Here is a 13,690-nt window from a genome sequence, read left to right as displayed (position 1 = left end):
AGCAGGGACTTTGAGCTGTTGCTAGGAGTGGGGAGAGGGAGTGAATGAAAAATAGAGATCACTTTAACTCCCGAGTTAGTACTGATGACAGGATATGCAAATCAGGTTACTTTGTAAAAAGAAAAAACGGTTCAGTTAAGCTGCCAAGATAGTTTAGAAGCTTTTTGTTTTTCTCTGCACCACCTGCGCTGCTCCATCCCCTTTCCCCAGGTGTAAACTGGATGTGTAGCAGCACTGCTGTTTCAACAGATAACTGAAAGTTGTATATTAATTTTGTGTTTATTTTGACAGTGTGATGCCATCAGTGTTCTGGAAAAAGAGCACGACTACAGAGATGAACACTTTGACTTCATTCAGTCGCATATCAGGCGGTTTTGCTTACAGTGTATCCTTTAACATGTCATAAATGTGACAGGGACTCTTAAATCTCTGCATTAGTTACGACCAGTTTAAAAGAATATTTGCACCTGTACCAAAGTAATACGTAACTCCTTTGCCATAGTTGTGTTGCTGACCTATAGAGCCGTGGGAGTCTAGTGTGTCCCCTTGACCATGAATTTCTTTACTTGCCTTCATTTCCTTATTCAGGAGTCAGTTCTCAAATCAGCACATCTTAACTTACAAGCTCCCTAAAATAATAAAAAGATAATTAATTTAAGTATAATCTTGTTTCAGATGCATATGAGGCATGTTACTCTTTTTGACCCAGACATGCAGTTTTTTCAGTGTTCAGTAATTACACAGGATGAGGTGATAAGGGAAGGAAGTGTGCATTGCTGTAGGAAAGGCCCACTGCCTTCTTTTGTGTTGGTATAGAGGCAATGCACATAAGCTGTAACTGTGCAATTACTAATTTTAAACTTCATTTTTTCGAAAAGTGTATAAAATACTTTTTAATGTTTAGTCAGGTAGACATGTTGAGATCTAAGTTTTAGATGCCAGTAATACGCCTAGATCGCGCTGTCACTATTTGTGCTGTGGTAAAGGGAAGTTTAAATACTGTTGGAGAGCTCTAGTGGTTAACAAATGGAAAAATTATTTTAAGAACCTGAGACCTCAGCTGAGTACCAAGATGGCACTTCCTTCAAAAGGCTTCCAAGACCTAATTTTTCAAGAGGAAATTGAGTAATTGTAATAACTCTTGTGGATAGAGGAAGAATGCTAAAGATTAGTAGAAATTAGTCTCTGTGATTGTATATGCCGTGTACAACTTGGAATTCTAGTATAACTTCACTTAATGGGAATTTGATCTTTATTATATAACTCCTAGAATTTGAACTGCATGCATGTAGAAATAAATTAGGGGGTTTGGCATCTTTATAATCCCAAAGTGAAAGTTGCTCAAAACTTCCCTGGCTGCTTTTATTAATCCTGTGCATGTAATTCGATATTGAACTATGCTAGAATAATAAGCAGTCTCTTGGTCTTTTAGTAACTTGTCTGCCTTCATTTTGTTCACAGGCAGATGACTGTATAGTGTACAAATTTAAAAACTCAGGTGGGGAATTGAAAGATCTTTGACATTTTTGAAGCTACTAGTGTTAATGCTGTAGTGTCTGTGTTGCAGGATGGAATATGACAAAATATAAAAATACGGCATGAAAAGTTTTCTTCTCTAAAAGCAGTAGACAGTTTTTAAGGCATCACAATGAAACTGTTGATACTGTGGGCTTTGAAAGAGAAGAGCCTGTGTTGTAGAATAAGCAATAGCTGAGTTGGCCTAAAACAAACGCAGAAAGAAAGATTTAAATTACTAAATAGCTTATTTTTTTAAAAAAAAAGTGTTGGGAGTTGTTTGACCTATTTGATTTTGTATTCCTCCTTTAAATTCTACAAAGTAGATAATATTTCAACTAACAAAAAAGAGTCACTTTAATGTCTCTTTATAGCAACTAAACTGAGTTTTCCTTAACAAGTTTATTCAGATGGGGCAGCACTTATTTACACTTCAGTAAAGGAGAACAAAAACATTGATTTAGTGTATAAATATATTGTCCAGAAGTTGTATGGATTTCCTTTCAATGTTCCAGCTGTTGTTGTAGAAAAAGATGCAGTATTTATGTAAGTTATCTGCATTATTCTGTGTATATGACTACAAAATGTCTTTGCACAAGACTGTAAAACAGTATTTAAAGCCTTTTATGTTTATGCTTTTTGAAGTTTCATTTAATGTTCTCATGAGTTGGAGTTTTGGATTGAGATTAGAAATACTCTCTGCCCCAAAAGAGAAATGTTAAACCCAGAGATTTTGCTCGGTTCTGTTTGGGTGAACCACTCTCTAACAAGTTGTACAAATCAATAACTAGTCCCTACAAGAGAACAGGAGCCATGATGACTTCCCTGGTGGGTTTCAGTTCTTGGCAGTTCAGGACTGCATACAACAATAACCTGAAGTAACAATAGAATTTCAAGCCAAATAATCCTTTATCTAGTCCTGCAGGTTGGGATAATGACAAGAAGATAGGAATATTGCATGAGAACTTTCAGACACTAAAAGCAGAAGACAGTTTTGAAGATATCATAACAAAACCACCAGTCAGAAAGGTAAATTGAGATCTTTTGGTATTCAACTTCTTATCTATTTGTTTACCTGACAGCTTTTTGACTGTTGCTCTTTGAAACTTTGCTTCCAGTTTGTCATGTATGACAAACCATGTGTGGGGTTTTTTTTGTCTTTTTGTTTTGTTCTTAAAGGTCTTAAGTTTTAAAAAAATCATTATGTATTTTTGTTCTCTATTGCTCTTCTGTAGCTTCCACTTTTTTTCCGCTGCTGTTACATTGCTCAAGACTAAAAATATACCTGTTTTGGTTTTCATGCATACTTGGTATTGCAAAGTTTGTGTCACTTAACTGTTGGTTATGTTGAATTAGTATTTTTTTAAAAACACACTATTTTGCACAGAGTTGCTCATAACTTTATAGTGCTTTCTGTTGCTATTGGAGTATTTACAGTAACAAACCTTGAGACAGTGTGAAAATATAAACATGTGAAAATGGGTTCTACATATATTTGGTGTATTTTCTCTCTCATACTATTTAACAAATGGTTTTGACAGAACTGAAAAAACATCTGTAAGGTTATTGAACAAAAGGCCAGCAGCTGTGGATCCCATGCATACAGAAGTTATTGAAGGCAAATATTTCTATGGCTTTTTCTAACAAAGCTAAGAATTTGGGACTGATCATATTTCCAAGTGTGAACTTAGATGCGAAAACTAATACTGTGTCCTTTTTGCAACCTCTAGGGAAAAAAGACTTATATAGCAGTGTGCTAAGTGTCCAAGGAATATATAACTGACAAATTTTTGTTTGCTTGCTTATAAATTTCAGGCCTCAATTTTATAATCAATACTCTGATATTGATAATTCCCATGCTTGTTTTGGCAAAGTTTTTGTGGTGAGCTTATTTGTAGAGAGAGTGCTTGTGATTTGATGTGTAGTCTGGGATCCAAGATGTCCTCGTCCAGTTCATACAACCAGTCTAATGCAACACAGGTGAAGAGTCACTTTTGCCATAACTTACTTATAAAATAATACCAAGGTGGGGTCTCAGTGAGTTCACAGAGACATGAGCCTGCTGCAGAGTGTGTGTGTCTGTTTCTTACAGATCATGGGACCCCTGAATATGCCTTGTAACCATTTACTTCATTCCCATTTTTCTGAACTTTTTTTAATGGGTAAAAGTACATCTAGAGACTTGAGCGTGCCAGGTCAAAGGAGTTAATGATACTTCTATTTCATGTCTAATTTACTTAGTTTAAATGTAATCATGAGGTAGCAGTCTTTAAGTATAGAAAATGTGCTCTGCAGTTAGCGTAGTATTTTGCACATTCAGTTCAGTATTGGATGCTTTGGTCATATTCAGCAGGAGGTATAAAAGGAAATACATTTCTTTCTTTTAGTCAAAATTATGTTCATGTCTTTGTATTGCAGTTTGTTCATGAAAAAGAAATAGTAGCAGAGGATGACCAAGTATTTCTTATGAAGCAGCAGGTAACTTTCTGTCTGTAAACCAAGTAGCTGGAGTTTCATTTAACAACATTCTCAAAAAAATTTGGGTTTGTATTTCTTAGTCAATGTAATATCTAACACTACATGGGTTTGCTTTTTTTTTTTCAGTCACAGTTGGCAAAACAACCACCTACTGCTGCAGGAAGGCCAGTGGTTAGTAATAAAAATTTTAAATATCATCACATGAAAATTATTCACTCTCATGCATTTAGAGGGTTGCTTGTTTTATCAAATATTCTTAAATTTTTTAAAAACTACATAGTGTTCAGAGTCTATGACATATAGTGTTCTAAAGTTATAACAGCTCTTCGCAGCCAGTCACGACAGCTTGTACTGACAGCAAGGGCTAAATGTCATGGCTTTCCTTTTCATAGGTTGGAATCCATCTGAGCAGTTAGCTGACTCCCCTTTCTGCCTCAAGACTGTGGCAGGGAGTGAACTGTGTTGGCTAAATTGCTTTGCGTTTTAAATCCTTAATTGGGCACCGTCTCTCCAGAATTATTAAGCATCTGGCATGTAATTCAGGTCAAATGAAAACTATGACATCAACCTTTAAAATACAAATAAAATAACTGAAAAATAACACAAGTTTAATGGGGATCATGTGATCTTATAAAGGTAGCTTTAGCTCTTTAAATTAACTAGGAACATGATTTGTAATCATTTAATTAGCACTACTTTTTCTCCTGAGCTGCATTTAGTCCTTTCCACAGTGTTGGTGGTATGCGTTGTCTTTCCAAGAAATTTGGTGTAGTTCCTTTATGATCTAGTCCATGCAGTTCTCATTATGGTCATAGGCACTCCTGAGTAACAGATGGATTTTCAGGTTTTGCATTGGGATGAAATGGAAAACTTCACTAGTGCTTTAGTTGCACTGAAGTTAATATTTTAAAGAACATTAAACAAGTGTGGAAAAAATCCATACACAATCAGCAAAATCAAATCCTGTCATTTCAGTTATATGTGACACTATATAATAAAAAAATAATTGGGAGCTGTAAGAAATAACAAAATGCTTCATTTCATGTATTTTTTATGCTGTATGATTTAATTCTGTAGAAGATTGACCAGTTCAGCTTTGGAATTTTTTTTTTTTTTTTTGGCATAGGATGCCTCTCCAAGAGTTCCTGGTGGATCTCCTAGAACACCAAATAGATCTGCAACATCAAATGTTGCCAGTGTTACACCTATCCCTACTGGGTCAAAAAAAATTGATCCCAATATGAAAGGTACCTTTTCTTATGAGGGCATAAATGCAGTTGGGGAAGTAAAATAGCTGATTTGCCCCCTGTCTTTAATATGCTTATTTAGATTAATTAGCATGCTAAATCAGTAATTACTTAGAAAATCTGTTTTGGTTTTGTGTTGTTGTGGGTTTTCTTTCTCCTGCTCTTTGTAGCTGGAGCTACTAGTGAAGGAGTCCTGGCTAACTTCTTCAATAGTCTCCTGAGCAAGAAAACTGGTTCCCCTGGTGGCCCTGGTGGTGTTGGTGGCAGCCCAGGAGGAGGTGGGACTGGAGGTGCTGGCGGCAGCTTACCACCATCAGCAAAAAAGTCAGGTATGATTAGTGGTGAAAGAGAACTCGGTCTCAAGTGTGAGTGGTAGATCATTCCCATTAGTATAGTTTGTTAGAAGTAGGTATGCTGCTATATTTAACTGTTTCAGTGGATCTGGTCTGTTGGTTTGTTTTTCACAGCACTTTAGTATTGCCTTTTTATGGCTCTCAGAGGATCAAAGAAAAACTTTTTATTTAGCTTTTTAAGCATTAATTTCATCCACATGACTACTTAATCTTTTGCTGTGTTCCCAAGCATCCTAATAAAATGGCTCATGCTATAAGCCATGCCTAATATTATTTGGATATATTGATATTTAATTTCAAGTTGATTTTTTTAACAGTAATAGTGTTAAAATAGTCTTAAAATTTCTTTTGCTAGCGATCTAGCTCTGATATGATGAAGGCTTGATTGAGTTTGGTGACAGCCTGTAAAAATACTTATATTTTCTGTTGATAGCCTTTCTTTGTATGGCATGATTAATAATTACTATTAATCTAAAAATATTTTAATAATGACTGCTCTAAAGCTAGATACAAGATAATTACGGTGGTTCTTGCTATTCCAGATTAAAATGTTTTACTTATGAACATACCTATACAGACATCCTCCTCCTTCGTTTCCCCAGAGGTTAGTCAGGCTGTGTGTAGGTGACAGTGCTGGTGGTTCATTGGGACTGGATGTTGCCATTTACTCTTACAAAGAAAGAGAAAAGAAAATACTTCCCACTAACACTGTGTAGATGGACTCTGAAAGTTTTACATGTTTGCACCTCCCTTTTTTAAATGCTTAGTTGGCTGAGCAACGTTTACCAAGTACTCCTAATGTGCTGCAGGCAAAGTCAGCAGTGCTAGTCTGAGCAGTATATGGAGATTGTTCAAACAAATGCAGCTGGTACAACACAGGGTGCGGAGGGTACCTACTGAAAAACCCGGGGGGGCAACCGGCGGTGGGTTTGGGTGATGCCACTGGCAGATGGAGGCAGCACTCAAGAAAAGTGTTGTCCAGGGTCATGACAGAAACTTCAAGAACAGAATTAAACTATTAAGAGGCAGAAATGTTCTTAGAAATTTCCTAATACACAATAAATGAAGGGTCGGGGTGTAGCCAGCTTGATGTTACAAAGAACTAGGTTTTCAATGGCTACAATAAATAAAAGTAGGTTTGGCTTAGACATGGCCTCTTCACGTTCCCCAGTATTTACTCTCTTGTGTTCAGTGTTACCACTGACACGCTCCAAATCTGAAAATTCGCTGTCAAGAAAGTAGCTTGGGATTTGAGAATTCCTTTTCTTCTCGGCAGCTATAGGAAATTCCTCTGCTTATTAGTTGGATTATTAGCTGCTTTGATTCTAATGCAGCTTTAACTAAACTATTTGAAGAACAGCATTGTACATCTGGCAAATGTTAGCTTTTTTGATTTGCATCTCCAAAAAGGATGCTGGGACACTGCTAAAAAGGCACGTCAGAGTTTTCCTTTACAGCCCGAGGTACTATGCACACTTGTCATGGTGTTAGACTCTAATGTTCCGCACTGTCTTTTCCCATTTTGTCTTCTCTGTTCTTGTGATAGAATGTGGCAGGATAGACATCCCTAGGCTAGGGAGTATGAGATAAGGGTAAAATGGTGGAGGGAAAAAATACTGTCTAAGTGTGACTGCAAAATGTTTGTGCCCTTCCACGTTAGGGAGCGGGTAAGTAGGTGAGGAGAGAAAGGGATTTGCCACCTACAGGTCCCTGTGCACCCACAAGCAGCGGTGTTGGGTTTATGCAGACCAAATGTGTTGAACTGATTTCACTAATCTGTGGTGAAGCCCCCGATTTACATTCAGAATTGTTTAAAATACATATGACGCAGAAAATTGTGTAGAAGTATTTATAACTCTTAGCCTTGATAGGCTGTTTGTATTTTGTACTTGACATAAACTTTTCATATACTGACAATTAATAATATTTATGGAAGTTTCTTTGAGAAATTGGAAATACAGAAGGATGTGACTTTATGGTTTCCTTTCTGTTTCTTTTGGGATTTGGCCTTATGCCTTTACTCTGCACCCAAATTATGGAGTAAAAATTTTTAGCAGTTGTCTGATTAGAGAATTAAAGATACTATAGCTTTCCCAGAACTGTTTCGTAAACATGACTGAATTATATGCATTTGTTTTGTAGGTCAGAAGCCAGTTTTAACAGATGTTCAGGCAGAACTGGACAGAATTTCACGAAAACCTGAGATGGTCTCTCCTACAACACCTACATCTCCCACAGAAGGTGAAGCATCTTGAAGACACCAAATAAACCCAATTGTTCAGTTTTCTGGGATAATTCAAACTTGCCTCTGCCTCTTCCTTCGTTGACTGGAACTAAAGAACTGAAGTGTCTTTCAGAACACAAACAGTTGATGTCTGTCTGTCTTTCATATGTGTTGCCCAGCTTTACAAAAGGGAGCTGTACAGATGGAAAACGGTTGTCACATCATCTAAGAGTTCACGGTGCAAGAATAGTAAATTAATTTTTTTTCTGGGTTTTGTTAAAAAGTCAGTGTAATTCTGTAAAATTGCAAGTATGTCCACATAAGTGGTAAGGGTTGCTTAGAGCAGGAAAACTGATACACACCACAGGCACTTAATTTATATTGATTTTTCAACCTCTTAGGCAGGTTTAATACTACCTTAAATAGATTAACCTCTACAGGAGAGACCAATTACTAGTTTTTGGAAGAGAAAATTAATTACATGAAGCTGTAACAACCACCACCTCCAATTACAGTAGGCACTTCATTTGGAATAGGGTTAAAAAAAAAGGTGTTTGATTCTCCACTGAGATTTACACTGCGTTTGAAAACCCATGCAAAAATTCACTCTGGATATAAGATGAAATTAGGGGCCAGTTTTTTTTTTTTTTTTCTTTTTGATTACTCTCAGACACTGAATAACAGATGTATAAAGATGAACCAGAGGTTAAATGTACAGATTATCAGTATCCAGATTTGTCTATATATATGGCTCAGCCTTAAGGTCCCCCACTGTTTCCCACATTAGTTATGGTTTTAAAATTGGTCATCAAAACTGTAATCAGTTAATAAAGTATTCTCTGCATTCAAATTTAAGTAACTTCCATTGAAGCCATGGTGTTCTTGTTTGTTTGTTTACAGTTGAATCTAAGGATTGGTGTAAAGCACCCTAAAATATGCTTTTACATTTTGCTTCTTAGTGAATAATATCACCGGTAGATAGTTAAACTTCCTTTCAACATTGCTTCTGGAAGGGAGTGGGTAAGTGCAATAGGAGTGTTCCTAGGAGTAAAACTAACTTTTCTGACGTGGGTGGTTTCTGCTGTAACATGTTTTAAAAGCACACTAGTTACAGCAAGGATCCTGCTGATGGCTGCTGCATATTGTCTAAGAAGGAGTTGACCCAGGTTATGACTTCTGTGTACAGAAAGCTGAAGTAATGTTGAGCATGGCCTCGCTGTTCTGTGTGAAGTTTGTGGTAGCTTCCTACAGATGGCCACAGAACAGGAACCAGAACAAGTACATACTGGTGAAATGATTGCCAAGAGACTTCTTTAATGAGTTCAAGTTCTCTAGTTTTTTAAACTGACAAACTTTACACTAATTGCTGTGATTATTTAGAGAACCTCTGAAACACTGAAAAGGGGTGACACAGTGGTACTCTTCTCCTCCAGTTCCTGCATTCTATAGTAGTTCTACTGAATTACCTTCATATTTTCAAAATACTGACATTTACTTGAGATAAACATACACTTTGTTGCACACAGAGCTCTTTAAAGCTAAGATACTTAAAATTGACTCATCATATTGAATTGTGGACTGACAAGTTTCAGCAGAGATTTTGACTGTGGATCAATTCTTCAAACTGGAGTCCCTAAAATTTTGCTCTATGGCAGTGATTCAGTAAAGGTGGCACATGAAGAACTGCATGACCTGCTGTTGAGCAGCTGTATAGAATAAATTACATCTTGAAGAAAAAAAATCTTCCAATTACGGATGCATGGCATGCATAAGTACTGGAACAGCTCTCTAGGTTCTGTACATGAACTTCTTGAAACAGAATCTGAAATGTGCTTGAGAGAACAAGTCCTGCTTGTAGAATCACTGGTACACTTGCCTGTACAACTGTAGTGGTACATGTTGGTAGGGTGAAACTTTGGATTTTAGGGCAATATGTTGAACTAGTTGGTACTGTCCAGATTTTTGAAAGAGAACTTTAGCTCCTACAGTCTTGAATTTAGTTCATTTGAGCATGTCAGAGCCCAGCCCCCTTCCCAAAGGTGGAAAACTAGATCTAACTAATCTGTTAAGAGCTATTGCCACTAGGTACCCTTTTTTGTGGAGGCTTGGACAGGGGGAAAAAACGCAATGACTCATTATGATTTTACTTCTTGAAACAAAGTTGGCAAAATGTAACTTCTGCATATTTAAAGCTTTTAAATGTGTTTCTTTCCTAAACCCTGAGAGATCTTTTGTTTGGGTTTTTTAAAAATTATTAGTTACAAAAAAAAGCTTGCCATGCCTTTTCATTCTAGAAGACTAAAGCAGCCTGTTTCTCTCCTTAAAGTTCAAATTCTCTTAATGCTGCTGTTACTATCTACAGCCTGCTCTGGCTGTTTGGGAGTGGGGGGGAGAAGACTTTAAGGTATCTTTACCGCAAAAGGCAAACATCTGAAAATGTGTTCTGCATAACCTGGTGTTTTTGGCTTTTTGTTTCCCTCCGAGACCAAGATTAAAGGCTGGTTGCTTTGTACTCTTGAGTTGCAATTCCCCTGACTACTGCTTTGAGGAGAGTAGACATTAAGGTGGGATTTACCAGCACTGTCATGCAAAATGAGTCTCTGTGACTGAAGGCCCTTTTCACAAAAGGTAGTGCCAGTGAATCTTTCTCAGTCTCAATTCCTTCACCTTCACGTCGGGCACCACAACTAAATAAGAAATAAATTGGGTAAAACAAGCTAATTTGGCAACAATACTTCTGTATAATACTTTATTGTGCTTTCATGCCCTAAGCTGTAGAGGGGGTAATCACAAACATAACACAATTTTTAAAATAACAACAGCATGAATAACTTCAGTTTTGCTTCTGGTCACATTTGTGTGTCTTGAGTAGTATAAATTTGGTAGAAAGCTTCAGTCTAGCACACAAGATGCAGAAAGCGAAGAGGTAGAACAAGAATGATTTTTGATAAAGAAAAATTAATACTTTTTAAGTGCTTTTCAGTATAAATACTGAAAAAATCACTACAAAATAAATAAACCAAATAATTTCCTTTAGACTTTCAGGGCTAGTTCTGTGTAGACAAGGAGCTAACTAGCTTCAAACGAAATTTTCAGGGGAATTCTGCAAATCCCCTCTTCTTCCTTCCCTCCATCATGTTCCTAAATCAGTTCTTTGAATATACTGGTTGTAATAAAGCTGTTCTGCAGATTTCAAGCTTGAAATTTTGAGTAAATGGCCACTTTATTTTCAGACAGTTCATATTTTTCAGTTGAAAATGGCAGTCTCTGAAACATGTATGTGACTTTTAGATAATATGGACGAGCTACCATACTAGACTAACCTGAAATTTCTAATGATACATTTGAAATGCAAGTACTAGCCTGTTGGGTTGCAAAGTCTTCCTGGAGAGCAAACTTAATTTGCGGTAGGACACCTTCAGCTGCAGAACTGCTGCTTCTCCAATGCCTTATGGCTTTATGCTTCTCTGTGCTATGCAGATTCACAGAGAAAAACACTGACAGGAGCTGGCCTAACCCAGCATTTGGGAAATATCACGAGTTGAGGGCGTTTTTTGCTCTTGTGCCATAAGGACTACTTAGAAATGGCTGTTAAAAATGCTAATGCTTTATCGATTGTCTTAAAATTACACCGTCTAGCACATTATGTAGATTGGGGTTTGTGAAGTTCAGTTGCAATACAGAGCCCAAAACTAGAGCCTCAAGAGCTGAAGAAGCTTCAACACATTCCGTTCTTTTCTGAGCTCTTTGTTGCAGTACATGAAATATGACATTTGCTAGCTAGTTATCCTGTGTTTACTTCCTGCAAAACGTGGGGCTAGTTATGAATGAAAGCTGTTGAGGTGCCTGTGTGCCTTCAACAGGCTGACTTCAGTGGAGCTCCCCAAATTGTGCAGTGGCAATAGACCTTGCCACCCTTCAAATTAAACAAGAGTCAGGCTCCTTCAGTGGTTTGGGCTTCTAAGCTGCTTTTCCCTTCCTCTGTTTTTTTCCCTTGCCCTCTAAGGGAAAAAAGCAAAAAAAAAAACCCATAACTGCATTTACTAACATGGGAGGAGAATATTAATTTATGAGGCTTTAGCATCATACCGTACTACAGCACAAAGCTAGTGCCAAAGAGCCACGAGGACATCACTTTATGAAAACTGATGCAGCCCTGCCTGACCTGTGTCCACCTTACTCCAGTGGCTGGCATTTGCTCAGCTGCTTCAAGGAGCTCCAGTCACACTTTTTTGTAAACTATTCCAACATCAGTGGCAACTGTCATACAGCTGTAGTGTGTACGCTGTAATCTCCCCCAGTGAGGTGGCTTTCTCAACTTAATTGTTATTGCTTTTTGGTCACTATGGTGGGTATCTTTGGGGAAGATGTAATGAGGGAGAAAACTAGGTCATTCGTCACTGATCTGCTTCTGCCAGTCTCCTGCTCTGCCTGGATGACTGGACATGTTACCTCCGCTCAGGATCTAACTCCAGGGCTGCTTCTCTGCCACCATGTCCTGCTTTTAAATGGTCCTGCCATTACAGCACAGGCTATGGTGGAGATAAAAAAGACTTTCCTTTTTGGAAAACTCTGTCAGGTATAGCATGTTTTAATTTTTTGTTTTAATTTGCATTCCCCCTGTAAGGAGAGATACTGTACTTGAAAGACAGTGCTGATGTACAGAGTGAAGAACACCTGCAGTTTGTGTGAATAGCAACATTCATATATTTTAACATAATGCTTGAAGTACTTTAAGTTATCAGGTCCTATTGCTGCAGTGCAGTTTTTATTCCTTCTCTGACACATGATCTTGCAGTCCCTGTAGCTTTACTGTTGTTTTGCTTTTCCTGCATCTCCTTATAAATAAAGTGGCCTAAATAATTTAGGCTTTAAATGGCAAGCTAGCCTTTGTAATTCGTACATCAGTAGCGCGTCTTTCCTGGATAAGGCCTAAACAAAAAGAACCACTCTTACAGACAGCAGGAACTAGAAAAAGGTTGCCTTATATTTTATCTTTCGTAGGCTTGTCTTGTGTTTCGGTGACTCCTTGAAAAGTGGTCTCAAGACAGTTTTCATCAATACTAATGTGTTCATAATCTAACAATGCTGCATTAAGGCATTGATAAAAATTCAAAAGGGAACGACTACAAAATAGCCTTAGATGCTACCAAACACCTTAAAAGACCTGACAATTGCTTCTGTCTTCATTAAGTCCTGTCTCCCTCAGACCACAGCACAATGAGTCACACTGTGGCTTTGGAGTTACCCAATCTGTTTTGAGGAACGTAACAAGGAAGATAACAAAGCAAAAAGGGAATTCCCTTCAGAAGAGAGATATCAGCCTCTGTAATGTAATCTTATTTATAATGTACCAATGTAAAAAAAATACAGTGAAGGCACTGGGGACTCCTGACTACACCTACCTGCTCAGTTCTGCAGTCTGGGTTGGTGCCAGCAGAGCTACGTTAGAGTCATTCCAACTCCAGTCAGAAGCTAGGGCACGCCCCTGGTGATGCCTCACGCACATTAGCGGAAACTCCCAAGCCTTGGGGATTACGGGACTTGCCCTGCTCCTTTGCCTCTCGGGCCAGTACCTGCAGCCGAACGCCGTTTATGGCCCGGGCAGGCCGGCACCGCCCTGGCTCGGGACCCCACATGCTCCCCTGGTTAACGTTGCTTGCGGGCAGCAGTGACACGTCCCGCGGCTGGTAAGGGCTCAGCACGGGCTGCGGCCCTGCTGCTCCGTCCGGCCACTGCGGCTCCCCCTGCCCCGCTCACGGGGCCCTCGGCCGAGCTGAACATAGCACCTGCCTCAGGGGTCGCTGCAGTGCACGTCACCCCACCTCAGAGGCACTGTGAAAGCCAGGCCCAACAGCGCCTGCACAGCATGT

At 38.5% G+C, this 13,690-nt stretch overlaps 1 protein-coding gene across 1 annotated transcript in view; it reads left to right on the top strand.

Annotated features, from left to right (window-relative positions):
• DYNC1LI1 (dynein, cytoplasmic 1, light intermediate chain 1) overlaps window positions 1–8,682 on the top strand; it is a 25,069-nt gene extending 16,387 nt beyond the window's left edge. Inside the window, exons 5-12 of the mRNA XM_008949887.1 lie at window positions 292–385; window positions 1,926–2,061; window positions 2,433–2,544; window positions 3,934–3,993; window positions 4,120–4,164; window positions 5,120–5,240; window positions 5,411–5,569; window positions 7,736–8,682. Coding sequence (XP_008948135.1) covers window positions 292–385; window positions 1,926–2,061; window positions 2,433–2,544; window positions 3,934–3,993; window positions 4,120–4,164; window positions 5,120–5,240; window positions 5,411–5,569; window positions 7,736–7,848 — 840 coding nt within the window. The 3' untranslated portion in view covers window positions 7,849–8,682. The remainder of the gene's footprint in view (window positions 1–291; window positions 386–1,925; window positions 2,062–2,432; window positions 2,545–3,933; window positions 3,994–4,119; window positions 4,165–5,119; window positions 5,241–5,410; window positions 5,570–7,735) is intronic.
• The last annotated feature ends 5,008 nt before the right edge of the window (window positions 8,683–13,690 follow it).

Source organism: Merops nubicus, unplaced genomic scaffold, assembly GCF_000691845.1.
Source record: "Merops nubicus isolate BGI_N331 unplaced genomic scaffold, ASM69184v1 scaffold11941, whole genome shotgun sequence".
Lineage (NCBI taxonomy): Eukaryota > Metazoa > Chordata > Aves > Coraciiformes > Meropidae > Merops > Merops nubicus.
Note: the sequence above shows the minus strand (reverse complement) of the source record. Positions and strands in the feature narration are given on the sequence as shown.